Source organism: Larimichthys crocea, chromosome X (genome assembly GCF_000972845.2).
Source record: "Larimichthys crocea isolate SSNF chromosome X, L_crocea_2.0, whole genome shotgun sequence".
NCBI classification, from domain to species: Eukaryota; Metazoa; Chordata; class Actinopteri; family Sciaenidae; genus Larimichthys; species Larimichthys crocea.
The window spans coordinates 34066849-34088795 of NC_040020.1; the positions used below are offsets into that span (position 1 = coordinate 34066849).

General features: G+C 40.7%; 2 protein-coding genes across 2 annotated transcripts; both read left to right on the top strand.

Moving 5' to 3' along the window:
- The first annotated feature begins 3001 nt into the window (after positions 1-3001).
- LOC104925385 (procollagen galactosyltransferase 1) lies at positions 3002-16568 on the top strand. The gene is made up of 12 exons (XM_010738991.3): positions 3002-3379; positions 7033-7143; positions 7242-7359; positions 8670-8804; positions 10070-10274; positions 10373-10492; positions 11324-11400; positions 11506-11612; positions 12005-12137; positions 12746-12873; positions 14474-14680; positions 14789-16568. Exons 1-12 carry the CDS (start codon positions 3162-3164, stop codon positions 15057-15059), a joined length of 1830 nt encoding a protein of 609 aa, XP_010737293.2. The 5' UTR covers positions 3002-3161; the 3' UTR covers positions 15060-16568.
- Positions 16569-18080: 1512 nt separating this feature from the next.
- Positions 18081-21744, top strand: LOC104925400 (nucleoredoxin-like protein 1). Its single transcript, XM_010739013.3, has 4 exons — positions 18081-18206; positions 19883-20146; positions 20243-20332; positions 20563-21744. The coding sequence occupies exons 2-4, from the start codon at positions 19911-19913 to the stop codon at positions 20939-20941; spliced, it is 705 nt and encodes a 234-aa protein (XP_010737315.2). The 5' UTR covers positions 18081-18206; positions 19883-19910; the 3' UTR covers positions 20942-21744.
- The last annotated feature ends 203 nt before the right edge of the window (positions 21745-21947 follow it).

Sequence of the window (21947 nt, forward strand, 5' to 3'; positions counted from 1 at the left end):
TTGTGATTTAGTGCCACCAGTTTTAGAATGCAATACCACTGTGGTAAATATAAACAGCTGTACACGTGTATTTGTAATAATTAGATTACTTATGATCAAAAACTAGCAAGTCGACAACTTGCAACAACACAAGACATAGCAGACAGCTCATATTACTTACTAGTCCAACAACAAGAAGCCCAGCTCAGCGACTTTCAGCCAAAGCTCTCGCCAATGACTAAAAGTCAGTTCTAGATTTAAACTTGGTCTTGCAGCTTCTTGCTCAGTCACTCTCTTCTTTTGTCTTCTTATTTTCTTCCATCAGTGTCCTCTTCTGTATTTTCAGCTCTACTATTGTTGTATATGTCCATGGAGGCTGCTAAACCCAGTTACATTGCCAACAGTTTACTGTCTCTGGCTGCTGTGCATCAACTCTGTGATTTACAGAGTTGATGCACAGCAGCCAGAGACCACCAGATAACAGAGACATGACAGAGACACCATTCACCTGGTTACACACCAGTATCAAAATCATTTAAAATCTTATTTTATGGTAGAAAGGTTGCAAAATGTTGCTTTAAACTGCAAACAAAATACAGATTTCTTCATCCATCCCTCTCTCTGTCTTACACTTCTCATGAAAAAACAAACAGCACCTGGATACAGAACTGATGACTCTTAGATCTCAGTTGATTCTGGAGACGATCCTGCTGATAACACTGCCAACATTTACACATGGTGTTGGTGAGCAGGTATGTGTCTCTGTGTATGCGCTGTATGTTTATTTTCTTTATTTTGGTTACATTTTAAAGCTAACACCTCTTAATTTTAGGACCTGTCTCGTTCTTATGAGATGGTGAACTCAGAACAAGCCCTCTTCATCCACCATCCCACCATCTCCCCCTCCATCCTGAGAGACAATCTGACCTCTTATATCCAGGCAGGTACAGTCTGGGATGAGAAGTAACTAATTAGCACTCTAACCACAAGCATTATGATTGTATCATGTTTTTGCTGTTAAAGGTTAAATAATTCCACTACCAGCTGTGTATGTGTTTTTTCTCCTGCAGTGATGAGGCATTCCCTTGCCGCAGCAGTTCATGCCTCTCCCCGTCAGTCCCAGAAACCCCCGCAGCTCCAGCTCTAGTTTCTCTGAGCCGGTGTACCACAATATAACTCCTGGTGACTGCAGATGCGAACAAAATGTCTTCCAAACCCCTGAAGGCTCTACCTCAGGATCTGAAACACTCACACCAAGCACCATGTCTAACTGGGACACTGACACTTTGGCCAACTCAGAAAACTGCACACTCTCACAGCTTGATGCAGGAGAATACGTCTATCTGAATGAAGCATGAAGGAAGTGTAGAACAACGCTGTGTCAGGTCATAACAGGTCCAAAATCAGGTTCGTTCTCAACATATTGTATGTGTAATAAAATGAAATGATTAATCATGTTATTATAGTGACACGGAAGAACTTCTGCATCTAGTTAATCTTCACTCACTTGAAGATGAAAAATGATGAATAAGTTAATGCTCCTCAGTTGTTCTCACTTAAATACCTTATCTTGAAAATCTTAGTACAGCATACATGGACACAGTCACATACCAAAAACTTAAAGCAACATTACATTCACTCAGCTTTAGACACTGTGCCCCATGTTATACAGAATCATGTATAGTCACGTCACCTAGGAGGAGGAAAAACAATGTGGGTGTTTCCCACAGTGATTGCCGTTTCCCGGGGGAATCTGGAACATCTCCAAGGCCTCATCTTATCTTTGTCTCCAGGCAACACAGTCTCCCAGTCATGCCAAGTGTGAAGGACTCTGAAGAGACCTCTTAGATTAACTAACCACTACACGGCATAAATTAAACATCCTTTATGCCCAATGCATTTCTACCACAATTAGTCTGTGGACAAAACTACAACTATTTTCATAATAGTTTGTAGATATTTATTAAGCATGAGCTAATTCCAGCATCTCAAATATGAGGATTAGTTACTTTGCCTGCTCTGCATCATAGAAAAATAAGTAGCTTTGGGTTTTTTGGACTGTTGGTCAGACAAATCAAGTAATTTGAAGACTTTACTTTAAGCCTTTGGAAATCATTATCCACATTCTGCACCAGTTACTCAGTTACTTAAAAGAAAATAGTCCACAGATTAAACCACGATGAAAATAATGGTAAGTAGCAGAATTGTGCTGTTTCACTAAAATTCAATCAGAGATTCACTTGTCTGACAGCCTCTGCCATCCTCTCCAGTCTCTTCATCTCTGCCATTTTGGCCACAGAGGCTGCTGAGCCAGGTTACATTGCCGCTTGCCCAGCTCAGATTCTGGCATGACGTTTGTTCTGCTCCCCGTCTGCAGTTGATTTGCAGCAGCCCTGCAGAGGACATGAGAAGGAAAACCAGGAAACATTTTCTCTCTGAAATATGATCTAGTTTCAGCAAAAATCAGTGAGACAGTCGGTGGTATGTGACTTGAAGTGCCATGAAGCATTACAAACTGGGGATCACACCCAGGCCACAAAGTTACATAGAGGGAGAACAGGCATACATGATGCAGAGTCAGTGTTGGGTAGAAAGGTTACACAATGTTGCTTTAACCTTTAACCGCTGCAAAATAGTGGTCATATACGGACCTCCTGAGGGTCCCAGAAACTACCAGAAAACATATTTTATTTTTGCACAAGTCCTCTAAAATCATATTATGAAACAACCTGAGAATAACAAAGTCAGTCTTTGAGTTGAGTTTATATTGAACACATGGTCACGCCCATATCACTTTCTATCGCTCCTACAGCTGGATCTGTTCTTAAAGGGGAGGACTGCACATTACAGGAGGAAGCCCAGTAGACTACTTGGCCGTAGAGGATACAAGAAGTTAATTATATTAAATAGAAACCTAAAGAAAAGTAAAGCTGAATATATTATGGTTGAAGCAGGACTCGTGTGATTCATTTTCACCACGTGCACCAGGCACAGAAAGGTGTTTTTTTTTTTTTTTTAAAGATCACCGAGTTCCCCTTAAAGGAGACCTGCCCTTTAATTCAGCCAGCTCCTCCGCCATGTATCCACTGTCGGCATAAAACAACAGCGGACCCTCGGCTCTCTAACATCCTCCGTGCCCTTCTCTGTCCGCCGCGTCAACATTGAGTTTCTCTTCCCCTGCCATGCCCCGGGTCACCTCACTGTTGCCTGCCCTGCTCTTCGTTCTCCTGCCGGGCCCGAGCCGGGGATATTTCCCCGAGGAGCGCTGGAGCCCCGAGTCTCCGCTCCTCGCTCCCCGGGTCGTTATCTCTCTGGTCTGCCGCAACTCGGCGCACTCTCTGCCGCTGTTCCTCGGCACCATCGAGCGCCTCAACTACCCGAAGGACCGCGTCGCGCTGTGGTGAGTGCAACTAACGGAGTAACACTTTTAATGCCATGACCGCGTGGACTCATACACTTTTAGAAGAATATTTAAATTGGAAATAAAGTGCGATAAAGTGGGATTTGACGTCATTAAAGGAGCACGAGCGACACGTCGAGCCCTGGTACACATATAGGAAAACTCTGCGTGCGTTTGCGCGTGCGCTTGGGAGTTTTTTTGGCAAGGTGGGGCCGCTATTAGGATGTAGGTAAATGCACGAGCGCTTCACCTCCATACATAACCAACCAAATCATGTGTTTACATATGACATGAAAGCTGATCGACGAGCAGGGGGCATTGTATGGACTTGTCCCCCCCCGGCAGAGGAGCACTGAGGGCGGCTTGCACTAGTAGAGTCGTGCCCATGAAAAGTTCCATTCAGTCACAGATCTTCTCTCTCTCTCATCGCCCCTCTGGTTTTTCCCCCTCTAACCCTCCCTCCCGGTTTCTTTCCCCCTCCCTCTTCTCTTTTCCACATCTTCAGTCTTGCAGACTGGAAACAAAACCCGCATTGTTGCTGTAAAAATAAAACAAATTTTAATCCACGTACATCAAACTGTGAAACAAACACATTTATTAGTCGCCTCTGCCGGATTTCCCTTCCTCAACCTCAGCCCTGTTGTTCTGTCACCCAGCCCCCCCTCAGCCTTCCAGATCTTTCTTGTATCAGGCACTGCTGACTTCCTCTCTACACTCTGACCCTGTGCCAGTACATCTGTTTATACAGATTAAGTTAATCTTTCCATCAGCATTCACACCTGACAGGTCAGATTATGTTTCCTGGCCTGAGGCAGAGCGGTGTTTTTATGTGGCTGCCTGAGTTTAGACTGATTGTTTGTTTGATTCGCAGACAGTGCTATGCCTCGACTGAGAGTAAATGCTGGATTGATCTTTTTCATTGAGAGCTTGAATGAGAGACTCGAGTGTCCTTGTGTCTCTTTTTAAACAGCCCCGGATATTGAACTTTTCTCCTGGTATCCAAGCCACAAAATCAGCCTCTGTGCCTCAGTCTAACTATTCCCATGTGGTGGCAGCCTGTTTTCTGCAGGGTTGCTTTGATCTACGACACATCTTTTCCCAGAGTGGAAGAACGGGTATAATTTTTTTTTTTTTTTTTTGAAAAGCAGCATGAAAGACATAAATTGAGCTGCTAGCCCGCCACCTGTCGATACCTGCAGTTATCAGCCTGACAGGTTAAGATGGACTACTTGGCAAGCAGCAGTGTAGTGTGTGTGTGTGTGTGTGTGTGTGTGTGTGTGTTCTGCTTAGACATGCAGGGTGGATATTATCCATAAATCCTCTGTTTTCATCTTTTTGCCTCTTTCTCAGCTCTGTCTTATCCTTTAGGCATGGTACAATTGTTGGAATACAAGCAATCCCAACTATTAACTCTCCATAAACCCTTTTTTATTCACTTCCTCCGCTCTTTCAAAACTCCACAGCAGTCGGAGAGGTAGAGGTAGACAGGTGTCGAGCGAGAGAGAGAGAGAGGAGGAGGACAAGAAGAAGATGGATCGGTGGGTCGGTCACATGTAGGTGTCCGGACAGCACCGTGGTGTTAAAATACCACAGACAGATGGGAAACTAACACCTGCAGCACGCCGGCTGTCACTCAGTACATGACAGGGCTGGGAGTAAATCCATTTCTCTCATATTTACACATTCTCTCTCTCTCTCTCTCCCCCTCCGGTTTCGTCTGTGCCCTTCACTCACACACTCACATTGAGATTTGTTATGATAACACAGACAGCAGACGAATGCCTCTCCTCCCCTTCTCTCGCCCCCATTGTGCTCTTCTTTGTCCGTGATAACACGTCCATGATCACGTAGTGATGTGCAACTCTGCTCTAATGACCCTCAGAGGATAGAAAAGCCAAAAATAGAGATTAGATAATAAATAATACAATAACAATAGTGCCTTTTTAAAGGTCCAGTGTGTAAGATTTAGTTTACTTAGTGCATAATAACCTGAACACGAGAACCATTATGTTTATGAGCCCTCTATATCTACAGTACAAGCGGGTCCTCTTCCATGAAGTCTGCCATGTTGAACCAACATTTTTGCACAGTAGCCCAGAACAGACAAACCAAACACACTGATCTAGATCTGGACTTTTGCTTTTTATGTGAATTTCGCTGCCTGAGTTTTTCCTACATGCTTGGAAGGATATGGGAGACATGGGAGAGTATTCATTTATTTGTAATCTGCACTTTCACTGCTGGGTGCACAAGTCCTACACACTGGACCTTTTACTTGGAGTTTACTAAGAGCTTTACAGAGCAGCGGACCCAAAAGAAGGCCACACGGGTTAAGATCAAGAAAAGTAAAATCGTAAGACATAACGGAGTGCCACAGAAACAGGCCATGAAAAGAAAAAAAAAAACAGCTGTTCACAGTCTCGAGAAATGGAAGAGAAAGTGTAAAGCTGGCAGTAAAAATGTAGGTCTGGTTAAGAGTAAGGGGGTAAAAAGATGATAAAAGAAAAAAATATGAGATGCAATCTGCGACCTGGATATATTGAGATGCATCATAATGTTTTCTTTTAACTAGATAAGATATAGTAAGATTATGTTTTCATGTGTATATGAGATGCTGCATGTCCTCCTCCATGGAGTCCGCCACTGTCACTGTCAGTATAATTTCTCCTTCATGCTATAAAAAGGAAGTGATATTAGATGGTTGCAAACAGTAACTACACTGCTAGTCCTAATCCTAATCCTAAACACTGGTCCTCTAAAGCTGCAGTAATCAGTATTTTCATATAAGCAAATGATAACAAATGATAAGCAATGATTAAAATGACAACATGGTAGTTGTTTGCTCACACTGTTCCATCGTTATTTTAGTCAGTGTTTTGATTAAAGCTTGTTCTGTTGCCTTTCCAAAAAACAATTAATTTCAGCTTGAAGTCGGTGTTACAGTTCAGCAAATCTGACTCAAATAAACAAACAGTGAAGTTTGATCATCATGTTTGAGTGTTTTCCAAAACCCCAACAGTGATTCCCAGTTGTTTTGAAATAGGGCTGCAACAAACAGTTATTTTTTATTATTGATTAATCTTCCAGTTGTTCAAGCGATTCATTGTTTAGTCAGAGGGAAGTGAAACATTATAATATTAGAGAGCCCAAGTTGGCATCTACAAATTGCCTGTTTTGTCAGACCAATGATCCAAAACATGGAGCTGCTGAATTTACAATTATATAAATCAGAAAAGCAGATAATTGTCACATTTGAACAAAGTGGTAAGATTCAAATGTTTTCGCATATTTATACAACCCTGCTGCTTAGTACCAAGCACTAATCTGATACCATTGAAGGGGGTTTGACCTCATTCATGAACATTTAATTACACATTCTTCATTTATGTAGAGACCTGAGCACACTGTAATAAATGTATGAACCAGACCAGGACCAGAACATAATGGAGTTCCTGCAGTGAGATTGTGAGTGGCAGAATAATGACTGCTAGTAAATATTAATAAATATTATTCAGAGGGATTGCTGTGTTGCTCACAAGTGGCCAAATGTGACTGCATAAAGGTGTTTTTTTTTTATGAGGCTCTGTGTTTAAAAAGGTCGATCACTCCTTCTTACTCATGGTCTCTCCCTGTTGTCTTTCATCCTCCCACAGGGTGGCGACAGATCACAACATAGATAACACAACAGCCATACTGAGAGAGTGGCTCATCAAGGTGCAGAATGACTATCACTATGTGGAGTGGAGACCTGATGATGAATCCAGGTATATGTGTATGTGTGTGTGTAAATGTGTGTCTGTGTGTGTGTGTGTGTGCGTGATGTAAGTAGATTACTTAATGAGTCTGTCTGTGTCTGTCCCAGTGCCTTTGAAGACGAGGGGGGGCCTAAGCACTGGAATAATCTCCGTTATGAACATGTAATGAAGCTCCGTCAGGCAGCGCTGGAGACCGCCCGTGAGATCTGGGCCGACTACCTCCTGGTATGTTATCATCCACTCAACGGCTTCATAAGCCTCTTCTTAGTATGTATTATGTATGTGTAAGTAAAGAGGCTTATTAATCCGTCATCTACTCCTACTTATACCTGTTCGTCTGTTAACAGGGCGAAAATGAAAAATGTAAATGAGAAAGCAAATCTTAATCTTTTAAACAGAAACTGAACTGCATTAAAGTGACAAAATCAATGACTAATGAATAAAGTTATTAACAGAGGCTGACTATGATGACTACTCACTAATGCATATTTATTTAATTTCTATTACATCCTAAAGGCTAATGTATTGTTAGTGTTTGTTACAGCAAATTAAAAAATATATATAATGCAGAAAGAGCTGCTGTTTTTTTAACCAGTGATTACATTATTTCTTAACAGTAGAATAAAGTGTTGTTGCTATGGTTACCTTCATTTTCATATAGCATGTGCACTGATTTAGAAACTCTTTTACTCAAGCTGTTAAGCCCCGGAAATATAAATAAATAAAAACAAACTAGTAAATAGACCTTGAGTTGAGATTTTACTCTTTCTAGGGTTGGCAATGAATTTTGATGTCTAGTTAAAAAAGTGAATTTTGATTTTTTTTAAAAAGTGTCTTGATTTTCCTGACATTCCAGTCAGAAATGATTTTTTTCCCCCATGTCCTTGATGATTAAAAGAGGATATTTGTGGCTGATGCTAATATCGATATTTGAGGGTTTAAAAAACAAACAAAAACAAAAATTTAAGCGTTCCTTAAATTTGCTTGCGTGTAAGTATGACCAAGCTGTGTGGGAGAGAAAGGTGTCTCTGTTTTCTGGTGCATGTATTTATCTCCCTCAGACATATCTTTCAGTTCTCTCTACTGCCAACATATAGATTCTGATGTATCTTGGATAAGTTTAGCAAGTACAGTTTCAAATGTGAGTGAAGAATGTTCTCCGCTTTAAATCTGCAGTATGAAATCCATGTGGAGAAATATGGCTGAAGAAATATTGGATTGATTAGGAGCCGTCTTCATTGAATGATTTTGGTGAAACACATCAAACATTTGCTCTGAAAAACTGTTGTTCTCTGGACATGAAACTGTTGTAAACACACCAGAATACAGAGCAGACTCCAGCAAATACAAATCTGTCAGACGGGCTGTGGGATGAAACGTTTTACGATGCTCACCGTGCTCTGACCGAAGCCATGTCGCTGTGGACCAATCAATCACTCAGCGGCAACGGGTGACATTTCGTGCGCGCTTGCATGTGCACGTTTGTGCGTGATGTGTTGTGTTGTCAATATTGCGCCCTTCTCCGCTGTCTGCAGGTGGCTGACTGTGACAACCTGCTCACCAATCAGAATGTGTTGTGGAAGCTGATGAAGGAGAACATGACTATTGTAGCGCCCATGCTGGAGTCCAGAGCTGCGTATTCTAACTTCTGGTGCGGCATGACTTCCCAGGTACACACACAGATGTTTTGTTTTGCACCTGTGTAACAGCTTCAGGTTCACCTCACAGTTTGTTCACATCCTTTGAGAGTGGCATAAATATTTTGACAGATCTCTACGTTTGTGCAATATATTAACACCATTGACACCCGGGCCAAGAAAGGTATGAGTACATAAAACATTTAAATTAGTTCAGCATGGGCGTAAAATGATAAGCAGCATGTTCGTACAGCTTTCTTTTCCTTTTATATTGTTACATTAGAACATGTTACTGTTGCACATGACTGAACCAACAGGCTGCAGATTATTTATCAAGTGTCACCTTTATAATGTCTCCATAAAAACATATATATATTTTGACATTGACAAGTAATGCAATCCAGATAACTGTCTACTCTGAACTCACTTTTCATGCAGTCCTGCTGAATAATAGAGCACATCCTCTTCCACCTTCAGAACTCAGAAATATGATCCGGGAGGGATTTTACACTTGAAAATGTTTTCTTATGCATGCCGAAATCAAATTTGTGCAGATAATTCAAGAAACGCTGTAAATGAGGCATAGGAGAGATATTTTCCTATTTTACTGTATTAGAGTGATTTGTCTCATGTGTGCTCTATATGTCTGGTACACAGACAACACGCACAGCTTATTGTGTTTAATTTGCTTCACCTTCTCAGCCTGCTTACTCAAAACTCAACTCTAGGCTTCAACGTCTGTTAATTGATGTATCTGTCATTTAATTGTTTGACTGCATGGAAGCAGTTTTTTTATATGCAGACACTGCTGTCAAGTTATACCAATGTGATGTTGACAACATTTGATGTCTCCGGCATTATGTATTTGCATGTCTTGGATACAGTTCTGTCTGTGATCTAAGTCTGTCTAAAAAAAAAGGATGCCTTTGAGTGCCCATCTTAATTTCTTTTCAAATCAGAGTCGACATACGGACATTGTCTTTCCTCCAGCACAAAATCAACCAACTCAAACCACGAGTCTGCCTCTCTGATCCCTGCAAAGAACTTTTTTTTTTTTCCCATGACAGTTAAATGGCCTGTAGCCAAAAGGAAATAAGCATGTCTGTCAATGGCCTTTCCTATTAATCAATCTCTCTTTTTTTTTTAAATTTCTCGTCATTTTTAGTGATTGAGTCACTACTGTAAATGACTGAGTCATAGTCAAGCTCCCCTTGACGTTTTAAGTCTTCCCTAGTTTTTTTTTTATTTCATAAGAAAACAGGTAGTAACTGTGCAGCGTTTGTGTGCACTCTGCGCAGGGTTACTACAAGCGTACACCAGCCTACATGCCTATCCGTAAGCAGGAGCGTCGTGGGTGTTTTGCTGTACCGATGGTCCACTCTACCTACCTGGTGGACCTGCAGAAAGAAGCCTCCCGCCAGCTGGCTTTTTATCCGCCACACCCCGAGTACAGCTGGGCCCTGGATGATGTCATCGTCTTTGCCTACTCATCTCGCATGGCAGGTGAGACGAATACAACAGAGAGGGCTTGGTTAAATGTCTTTCTAGGCTTGTTGTGTTTGTTTCTAAGCATGTTTTTCCTTTCTTTCTTATCTTCTCAGATGTGCAGATGTACATATGCAACAAAGAATCTTATGGGTATTTCCCAGTTCCAATGCGTTCTCACGCTACCTTGCAGGATGAGGTGGAGAGCTTCTTGCATACTCAACTTGAGGTCATGGGTGAGTCAAGAGGTCAAAGAGTGCTCAGAGAGGCCTGAATGATTTCTTTGTGTTTCACCGTTTTAGCAAAAGGCAGCGAGTTTTCTTGTGAAGAAGCACCTAAACCGACACTAGGCTGTGATTACGCTGAACATTACATTAAACTTTTATCCTTCACTTGCAGTGTTATGTTGTTCTGGTCTGCAGGTTTTGCATTTTAATGGGTTTTAGATTAACTGGATGTTTATTGTTTTGTTGCTGTACCCCTTATGAAAAAGCCAGACGAAGTTTTTTGGAAGTCGCCTAAGGTTATATTGAGTTCTAGAGTCACCATAGCAACGCAATATACTTTATGGCCTGCCTAAAAAACACACACTTAATTAGACATTGTCTGCTATTATTTTTTTCCACATGACAAGATTTCTCTTTTCTAAAAGTGTATCTGCAGCCAGTTTTTTTTTTTTTTTTTTTCTTTCTGTTTAAGACGTTGGCAGTTAAGCGTGGAAAGCTGTTCAGATGATACATAGATGATGTTCCTCTAATTCAAAGACTCTCCAAATAGATTCCAGGGTATCAGAATTAAAGCAGGGTCCGACTGAAACTCACATTATATTCTAATATATATGCTTTTTTTTTACAGCATGCCTGTATGCATAATAGGTCACCATAGGGTTTGAAACCTACATCATGAATGCTAATAATAATTCTAGGGTGTAAAATCAAAGCTAAAGTTGAATTATGATTCATTTTTTTTGGGGGGGGGGGCTCCTTGGAAACCATGGTTTGGGAAATCCTCTTCTAACACATTACTCATTCTCTTTGTAACCTTCCCCCTCTTTTTTTCTTTGAAAGTAAAAAATCCTCCATTGGAGCCCTCCAGCTTCCTGTCTCTTCCTCCCAAGCAGCCTAATAAGATAGGCTTTGATGAGGTATACACACTTAACCACACACACACACACACACACACACAAATATATAAAACACACACCGTAACCTATGCATGTGTGTGAGGTTTTGCATTTGTGCTCACTCAGGTGTTTATGATCAATCTGGTGCGGAGATCTGACCGTCGTGTGCGAATGCTGAGAGCTCTGAGCGAGCAGGAGATCAGCTGTAAGGTTGTTGCTGCTGTGGATGGCAAGTACGTTTCTCATCTTCTTCCTCCCCCACCGCCTGTGTCTCGCTGATTTGTGCCTCTGCAGCATGCGGTGTGTAGATTGATGTAGGCAGGCTGAGCTGAGACAAACAACCAGGTGAAGAATAGCAGGAGCATGCTGTCATTCAAAGATTCCCTGAACGCATAATTTTAGCTCATCTGTGAGTGAAATGTAGCTCTAATCTTTATGTAGGCTCTCCAGTCATTACCATCATGTTCTACATAATTTGTTTGTACTGTCGTTAAAAGACTGTCGCAACACCCGCATGGCTTTTGTTATATTTGTATTGAGTTTTTTTTTTATTCAAGACACTCATCGCATCCATGTGATTGTTTTCACATCTAACCTCTTCATTTATCCCTTCTCTTTCTCTCAGAGCTCTGAACATCACTGATATAGAGTCCATGGGGATTAAGATGCTGCCAGGATACAAAGACCCTTATCATGGTCGACCTCTCACCAAGGGAGAACTGGGCTGTTTCCTTTCTCATTACAACATCTGGAAGGAGGTGAGGTGATGTTCAAACAGGCCTCAGGTCTCTGCGTCTGTACGTGGTAGATAACGCTAACTACTGAAAAATCGTAACTCAGTTCATGTTAGGAAAGGCGCCTTCGGAGAGAGTAATGAGTTTGTGTGATTTATGTTTCAATAAATGCGCTGCCTTTTGTTTTGAGCAACTTGTCGAAACCTGTCTGTGGTTTATGTGTTTTCAGCTCCTTGCTTTAGTTCAGCATCATATCAGAAAAGAAAATGTACTCACTGTAGATAATGTGTATTAAAGCAGGTTTAAAAACTTTTAGGATACTTTTATTTAAGACTTTATAGTTCAACTGCACTATTTTCCACACTGTCAGTATAAAACCAGCTACAATCAACCACGTTAATGCAGCAAGAGCAAGAAATGGAAAGCACAGAAAACTTTTTTTTATCTATTATTGCAAATGCTTCTGTACTTTTTTTATGTAATACTTTTAAACAAAGTAAATGAAAAAAAGAAATTGTTGAAACCTTTCCATCGCAGCATTGCTAATGCCAGCTCACCATTATCTCAGCAACACTGAATTAAATTCACATGTGTGTGTGTGTGTGTGTGTGTGTGTGTGTGTGTGTGTGTAGATCGCAGATCGTGGTCTGCAGACCTCCCTGGTCATCGAGGACGACCTCCGCTTTGAGGTATTCTTTAAACGCCGTCTGCAGACTCTGCTGCAAGAGGTGACGACATTCAAACTGGACTGGGATCTCATGTGAGTGATGCTTCAGTGAACAGAAGGAAAACATGATGTCGTAAACAAAGAGGATTATCATCCCCCTACAGTGAAATCCGCCCATCTGTCACACATGATATCTCAGATACCGCTGATCGGATGCAGGAATCACTTATTAATGCATGTTAGCATCACACTGCTGAGTATACAGACAGCAAACTGGGGCGAGTTATTTTGGAAAATAAAACTATTGTTTGTTTTCTGTACAGTCAACCTAACTGACAGCCTCGTATCATTTCTACAAAAATGAGCAGCAGATTTTGTTTTCATGAAAACTCTGAGGTACCTAACAATGTGAGGCTAGAACTACAACTGCCAAGGAGCATTTTGATGACAAACATCCAATCACTGACCTTGAGATTCTTCCAATTGCACCACCGATAACAAGCTGAGGCTAAAGATTATATTAAAAATAGTTTATCATGTTCAGCAGTTTAAATCAACTCACTCTGGGTGAATTTTGGATGAATTCAGCAACTACGGTGCACTGTTTTGTTCCCAACTCAAGCGTTTTGAATTGACAACGACTCCCTCGGCAGTGTTTCCATAGCAACAGTGGCGAAGGCTCATTGATGTCGTACTACTTAAAGCTACTTTTAAAGAAAAAAAAAGATTTCACAGTTAAAACAATTCAAATTGATAGCCATAACCTAAACTCTGCAGCACAGTTGATGTTGCCTCACAGCAAGAAGGTTCTTGACCAGGTTAATTGGTGACTCTAAATTGTCTGTAGGTTTTAATGTGCGCAGGTATGGTTGTTTGTCTCTATGATGATGAACCGGTATGCCCTGCTTCTTGTCCAGTGTTCACGACCCAGATAAAGATGAGCTGTTACTGAAAATGAATGAACCTAAACTTTTAGTATTGTTACATTATCTTGGGGTCTCCAGTGTTTCCATGTTGACTAATGTGCTTCCACTTTTGCAGCTGTAATTTGCTGGAGGAAAGGACTTCATTATATGGGGAATTTTTAGTGCACAGGGAATTTCATTTGTGGTGGAGTAAATGTTGGAAGCTTGGTCGATGTAGTGTCCTGGTGTGTTCAGGTGTTAACTTAAAAAAAAAGTATTTGTAGCATTTACTGTTGTCTCAGGAGAGAAAACCATGCTACATATTTTTTAGCGTTGGGGAAACTCTAGGCACAATTCAATTTTAAAATGATTAGTGATGCATTTCGATGCATCAAAACAAACGGGATGGTATGATTGTATGATGCACCTCAGCTCCAAAGAGTGCAGCATAACACAGAAGCCCTGGTTTTTCCACGATTGAGTAGGGATGCAAATCCTCGGTAATAAACGTTGCAGTAGAGTTGGGGGTGGGGGCTTTGCTAACATGTAGCATCAAACGTGAGACATGTAAGAACATGTGCATGCTTGGTGGCTATATTTGTAGTTCTGTAATGTTAGGTTGCATCTTGGTTGATCTTAATCTTGAAATTTTAGTTTTAAAATTCTAATGATCAACTTTTATGCGTCGAGACATAATCAATGGATCTACTGATTTGAATGTTTTAATACTGATGTAACTGGGCTCCAAGTTTGCTGCTTGTAATATTGATTGTCTGTCTTTAATACAGTTACATCGGGAGAAAGCGAATGCAGGTGGACCACCCAGAGACGTCTGTACCCAACATCCACAATCTGGTGGAGGCAGACTACTCCTACTGGACACTAGGCTACATGTTGTCATTACAAGGAGCCCAGAAACTCCTCAGGGCTGAACCTCTGAGAAAGATGCTTCCTGTTGATGAGTTTCTCCCTGTCATGTACAACAAACACCCGGTGTGAGTAAAACCCATTTGTCCCTTCATCCTCTTTCTGTTCCTCTTATCTGTCTGTTCTTTTTGAGCTCTTGTTAATCTAATCATGTCTTCGCTGTCCTCACTCTTCAGGTCAGAGTACATGGGCCACTTTGAGAGTCGGGACCTGCATGCGTTTTCTGCCGAGCCACTTCTGGTGTATCCCACCCATTACACAGGAGACGCGGGCTACATCAGTGACACAGAGACATCAGTGGTCTGGGACAACGAGACCGTCAAAACTGACTGGGACCGTGCAAAGTCGAGGAAAACTCAAGAGCAGGGGGAGCTGAGTTTCGAGGCCCAGAACTCTGACGTACTCCAGTCTGAACTGGAGAACTGGAGTGCAAGGGACGAGCTGTGATGAAGAGGACATGAGAAGGAGAGATGGGAGAGAACTCTTGACGTACAGAGAAAAGGATGAGGGCGATAGAACAAAGCTGTGATAGTAGGAGGGAATGGATAAGATGGAGGGTGTATAACTGAATGCAGGAGAAGCGTGAGGCAGAGTGGATGAGGGACAAATGATTTTCCTTGTACATTTCTCTCTTGATCTTTGTCTGACGAGAGGAGGTTAGATATAGAGTTAACTCTTGACGAGTCAGCTAGCAGCTTTTGTTTTATTTATTGCATCCAATGCACATCCCTTGACTACAGCCTGGGCCAATAATAGTTTAATTTTATATATTTAATACCATATTATAAGAAAATTCTCCCTTTGGGTACCTTTTTTTTAAAAATAAATTAATTGAAAGAAGAAAAATCAATATTTAGATGTGTCTGCAGACAGTGGTGGTGAACAGGGAGTGCAGGGTAGGCTGAGTGAATAGCATGTATCCATGAGTACAGTCCTAGAATGAAGGGAAAACAACATGGACGTTACATTATACAGTAAAGGTGCAAATCTGGACAGGAACAATTACAAAACACTAGTGAGGTAAAAAATGTCAGTTTCAGGGAACAAAATAACCGCCAACAGTAACATGTCCACCATGTACGTTGTCCCCAGCAGGAACAAACTAAAAGCAGTTGTTGCTCACTTGGCAGCCCTCTTCCGGCTGGTTAAATGGGATGATGACTCAACAGAGTAGTCAATGAAATAGGTTTTTCAAAAAATTGTGAGTCACTGCAACCAAGATAGGTCCTTGAACATACAGTCATGAATGTGCGCAAAAAATATCAAACTGCTCTGTACATTAGTCTGTGAGTTTAGGCCACAGACACCCGACCAAACACATGATAATTACATGTTAAAGCTGCAGTATGTTTTGAGGTTGAAATGGGAACCTCTTACACGAAAGATTATGTTACATGTTTTCTTAACACTGCGAGTGGTTCCCAACCTGTTTGGCTTTTAACCTTTTAAAAAAGAAGCTCTACTTGTCTACTTGTAATCCTCAATCACCACGTCTCCTGACTGTAATGGGTTCAAAGAGCGATTTTCAAAGAACAAAAGCAAAGAGAAACTTTGTATAAAAAAGAAATCGTCTCGTGACACAATCCTCACATTTATCTCTTAACACCTTTATAGGGACCTAATTCCCAAGTTTGGAACCACTGCTCTCTTCTTCTTCTTCCTCCTCTCTTGCTGTTTAGTTTAGCGTCAAGTAGCCAATGTGTTATTTAAGTAAAGTTACTTAATAATCGTAAGAATTTTTCACTCATGAATGTATAAGTGTTTTCCTTCTATTTGCTGACAAACCTTTTTACGGTTTGACAGCAGCAATGTATTCCCCTCAGTACATATTGCAGTTTTAACTCAGCCTTTGTTCCATTTTGTTTGTTGAAAACGACAAATGAATATAGATTTTTAGTAACTTTTCATGCTACGTCTCTCCTCTGTGTTTACAAAGTGTGTCTTTTTTTTTTTCAACCAAAGAATGAATAAAAACTTTTATAATGAAAGGCTTGTTTGGTTGTGTTGTTCTGAATTTAGCTCAGACTACGAGGAGACATACAGCATGTCCCTCTAAGCTCAGTTAAAAGTACACGGTAGCACTGACAAATTGTGGGTTCATTTCTAGTCAGTGGCTAAAACATAAAAATACACCCTGTACTAGCTTTTCTCTTTCTCTCTCTGTTTTTTTTTTTGGCATACAGCAGTTTTATTTGAGCGCAGACATGATGCCCCACAACCCAGCTGAGACATTTCTTTCAATTAGGGCCGGCTGGTGTTTGCCCGCCTTGCCAGTGCATAATGGCCAGTTTGGGCAGCAGCAGGCCACCATTACTCCTCCTCTCTCACTGTGTTTACACAGAAGATCCCTCATTTACTGTTAACCTGTGAGGCATGACCCTGCTACACTGACTGTTATACAGTTTCATGAATCTGCATCCGAAACACTTTACCATCAAATTAGAAAAGAAAAATATATATACTTTATATTTATATAAATATATAGATTTGACATACACAATACAGGACGGGCTTACCACTGTGTGGTAGCTACACTCTGGTGTTTAGGTACAGGCTAACATGATGATGGCTCATTATTTTTGCAGGTATTTGATCATAGAGTGTTGGACACATTTTGACATAATGGTAGCACCTGTGGACACTGAAAGACATTTCAGTCTTGTCAGAAGTGGTGGAGGCCAACATGCAGCGAACATGGACTGAAATGCTTTAGCTTGTGTGATTTGCTGTCCACAGTATGTTTATGTTTATTTTGTCATGGGAGGACCTGTGTGTGTGTGTGTGTGTTTATGTGTGTGTCCACGTGTATTGGCACAAGTCTGTGACTCAGACTAATCCTATTAGATTTCTCTCCCTCCCCATCTCTATATTTACCTCACCCCTCTCTGAGATTAAGCCAGGTATTTTCTGCAAGAGGCTCTGCAGATCAATAGCCACTATTTTACAGTACGACCTGCTGGGGGTTTTACTAGAACCAGGCCGGACTATCGACTGCCTCAGTTCATTTCCTCGACGCTCTGCATCCTGGCTGTCAAATCACCTTGATAACAGGATGCTAAAGAATCATTACAGAGCTCTGAGGGGTAAAAGAGTGACATCAGTAATTAGTAAGAGAACAAATATCACTGTTTGGCTGTGAAGGAAAGATGTGAAGCAGTTTAGGAGGCTTTACTTACTGTAAAGCATGTCTGCCTTTTTTTTCCTACCCATTTAACCTTGTCAGTCTTCTCTTTGCAATCCAATTTGTCCCATTTCTTCATCCTTCCTTTCCTCCCTCCCTTCGTCTCTTTAAGTAATAAGATTGCTACTGTTCAGCTGGTGTTTTAAGACACACACACATACACACACACACACACTGGAGCAAACTCTGCCTCTGAATTACAGCACTGCCACACCTCCATCTGTAATCTCCCTCAGAGAGTGCAGGGTGAAGAAATTACAGAGAGAGCGAGGTGAAGAGTCATGGAAAGGTGTCACTAAAATAACAAACATCAACGGATTCAAAGAAAGCAAATCAAAGAAAGAATTCAATGGCTTGAATGAGAGGGGAAGCTGGACATATTTCTTTTCTTGTAGGAGTCGAGGAGTTTCAAGGTGAGGTAAATTACTTGTGGTATATGCAGCTGCCATAGTACATATAAAGATTGATGGCCTATTAAATTTGCTACTAACAAAACAAGGCAGTGTTGGCAGTATATATCAGGTGCTATCGATCAGGTTCAAAAAGGGAACTGGATGATTGTGAAATACTTTTTCCAAATGTAGGATTTAAGCGCTGACCTTTCTGAGTCTTCCAGTAAATCCCCTCTTTTTTTCCCAGGTAAGATGCAATCCTGCTCAATTTCAGACATATTTCTTCTACATCAGCCTTGGAAGTTTCAGTGCAGAGTTGTAGTCTCAAATGGATCTGGCACAGCTCAGAGCCAGAGAGCCAAATCTAATTTGTGAGGTTATCGCTGTCAATTCACAGCCTGCAGCGACTACTTCGACAGTGAAATACAGGCTGGCTGAGACAGATAAAGCACATTTCTGAGCTGTTAGGCCTGAATTTTATTTTTATATCTGAAATGTATTTCTTATGTAGTTTTTTGTTCTGAGCTGTGTGTCTGCTCTCAGAAAACACTACACCATAAATGACGGATCCAGCCTGACCAGCTGATCCTGGCTGGGCTGCTGTGTTACTTATTTTGACTACAAAAACTATTGTAGCTTATAGACTAGATGTCCCTTAGTTGGGCACAACATTAAAATGAACATCATTCATTTAAAAAGCGGCATCACTTAAAGGGACCATCCACCAAAATGTTGTTGTTACCTTTTCAAAATATTGAGTTGGTTACATTTCTGGGTCTATTAACTCACACGGTTCAGTGTTTTTCCTCTTCCTACTCAACCAATCAAACAATTTCCTTCATTTCATTAAGGCAATCCCCTCAGCATGGGTACTGAGTACTGTACATGAGTACTGGGTACATTAAAGTCAAACGATAATGTAATTAAAACATATCAAAGGCCAGAGTGTCCAGATCTCATTTTGTTTCTGAAAACATGTCACCATTATAACAACATCTAGATCATTCATCCATGTGTGACAATCAAAGATAAAGGCGCCAGAGACAGATATATTCAGGTAGGAAATTAAAATCTTGCCAAACAATGATTCATCTCACACCAAGTTTATGAAAGTTGCTTTTGTTCTGAATACGTATGAAGACCTTCATCTGCTGCACAGCTACTTTGTTTAGGATAAATATGGGAGCAATATAGGCAGTCTTTTATTCTGAGTGATGGACTGCATCATTAGAATCTGTGAAAGTGTCAAACTGTTTTTGTTCAGCAACATTTGAATAGAAATCATGACAGTTGTGCAGTTTTCTCTACTTGTGCTGCCGCTGCAAATCAAATCTGATCCAACCACACCCACATAGTCCTGATGAGGCAGAGTTCTTGTTTAGTAAACATTTGATTAAGTAATATTTAACATGTTTTCCTTTTATTTTTATTCCTGTTTAGGAATTTTATTACGTTTTTTAGGTTCTAATGGAGCATATGTGACACAATAAAATTTCACACTTCACAATTTTATAGACTAGTATTTGCGCAGCAGCTTTATGCTCATTATCTTTGAGATGGAAGATATCAAACACTGTAACAGAAGCTTTTTCTTGCATGCATGCAGACAGTAATCTAGTCTATGCCATGATCAAGAGCACATGTGTATATTGTAGCACATGTCAACACATTTGTATTTCCCCATCTCTTCTCCACAGAGGGCCTCTCCCATCCATTCCCTTCATCATGGTGGACCTGTTCCTAAACAGAGTTCTGGTGGAGAACAACTGGGACCAAGATGAGCTCAACACGGAGCGTGAGATCATTGGCATTCTCGAAAACCGCATCGTTCTGCTGTTCTTTGCATCTGCTAAGTGTGACAAGTGTCAGGAGTTTCTACCTGTTCTCAATGACTTTTTTAAGAGACTGAAAGATCCAGCGTACATCGAATACCCCAAACTGTTCGCACTCATTTACATCAGGTCTCTATCTTTCCTTCTCTTTTATCACATGTGATTGCATAATCTTCACACTGCTTTATCAGTCATGAGATTTCCATTTCTATCTCCTCTCTCCAGCCTGGATGAATCAGAGGAGGAACAGGAAAGAGTGCTCAAAGAGCTGCACAAAAAGGTTTTGTTTTTGGCCTTTGAGGACCCATACAGGATGTAGGTTGATTGCAAAAAAGAGAGTTTGTGGATATTTTGAATGTTTTTGTGGACATATTTGTATTTGTATTTGCATGTATACCTGTTTAAGTGTATGTTTCTAAAGCTATATGAGGATCAAAGCAGGCTGAAAAAAATCAGGACAATTTCTGATGTCATTATAATTGTTTATGCATGAATAGTGTACATTGCCATACCCATGTGTGTGTGTGTGTCTTTCTGTTTTTCAGTGAACTGCAGGCCATGTTTAAGGTGAAGGATGTCCCAACAGTACTGGTCCTACGCCCTGACGGCTCAATCCTCTCTCCAAATGCTGTGAAGGAAATCTGTCGTTTGGGTTCCGACTGTTTCCAAAACTGGCAGGAATCCGCAGAGCTCATTGAGAGGACCTTCATGCTCAATGAGGAGTTCGACAACTTAAATCTGCGCAGCGCCACTGACCCTGTGAGGAGACTCAAATACAAGACAGAGGATGACAAGAGGAAAAAGAGATGGTGGAAGTTATGGGCAAAGGGCAAAGGTGCATATGAAGAGGAGGAAGAGGAGAAAGATGGAACGTGGGATACAAAGAGGCGAGAGAGAGATAAAGGAATATGGACAAATAGATAAGGAGAAACAGACAAATATATAAATATATATGTATATAAAAGTGTTGATTGTCTTAGAGCAGGTCCAGCCTGATAAATACTTCATTCTTGGTTACTGATGCTGCAGCCTCTTTAAGTAACACCCATTTTGTCTGCCTGCAATGGCATGTACAGTGGAATTAAGCAAAAAAGAAAAAAAGAAAAAGAAAAAAGAAAGTCAACACTGTAAAGACCTCCACTGTGTTGTCAGAGGTAAGAGATGTCTTGTAGAGACAGAGACATGTAGAGACATAACATAACTGCGCCTCCCTGCACAGATCACACAAAACTTTGAAAGGAATGAAATAGGACTGAGGTAATATGCTACTGTTACTGTTTCTACTGTTACATACTGTAAATTTTAATGGAGACTGTCTTCTTCTCATTATTATTATTATAATTTACAAAATACGATCCAGTCCAGTCTTTTGCAACTAATGACTGTTAACTTGGTAGGAGAGGTTTTCAGTCATCAGAGCAAATGTCTGTTCTCAAACACAGGGATATATATGTGCAGTACATGTCTCAAACATTTCTGAACCACCAAAACCCAATTTATATCTCCACAAATCAATATTTGTGTTTTTTACCTTTTCTAGCTCAATCTTTTTGGAGTAATTCGGGTCATTAATTCACATCCACCACATTCCCAATGGCATCAGGCTGCTGTTTTCAGCTAGAGATATTATTTGTCTTAGCAGTTGGTGGAGACCAAAGCAGAACTAAAATCAGAGTGAATATTGGCCTTGCATTCATCAGGTGGCCAGAAAACAGTTTCAACAATAATCTATCTATCTATCTATCTATCTATCTATCTATCTATCTATCTATCTATCTATCTATCTATCTATCTATCTATCTATCTATCTATCTATCTATCTATCTATGTAATTTACATATATAAAGTATATATCCACATTTAGGCGCTGGCGCCTGCTATTGTTTTAAAATTTAAATGAATATTTTGTCAAGGACTGTATTTATTAATT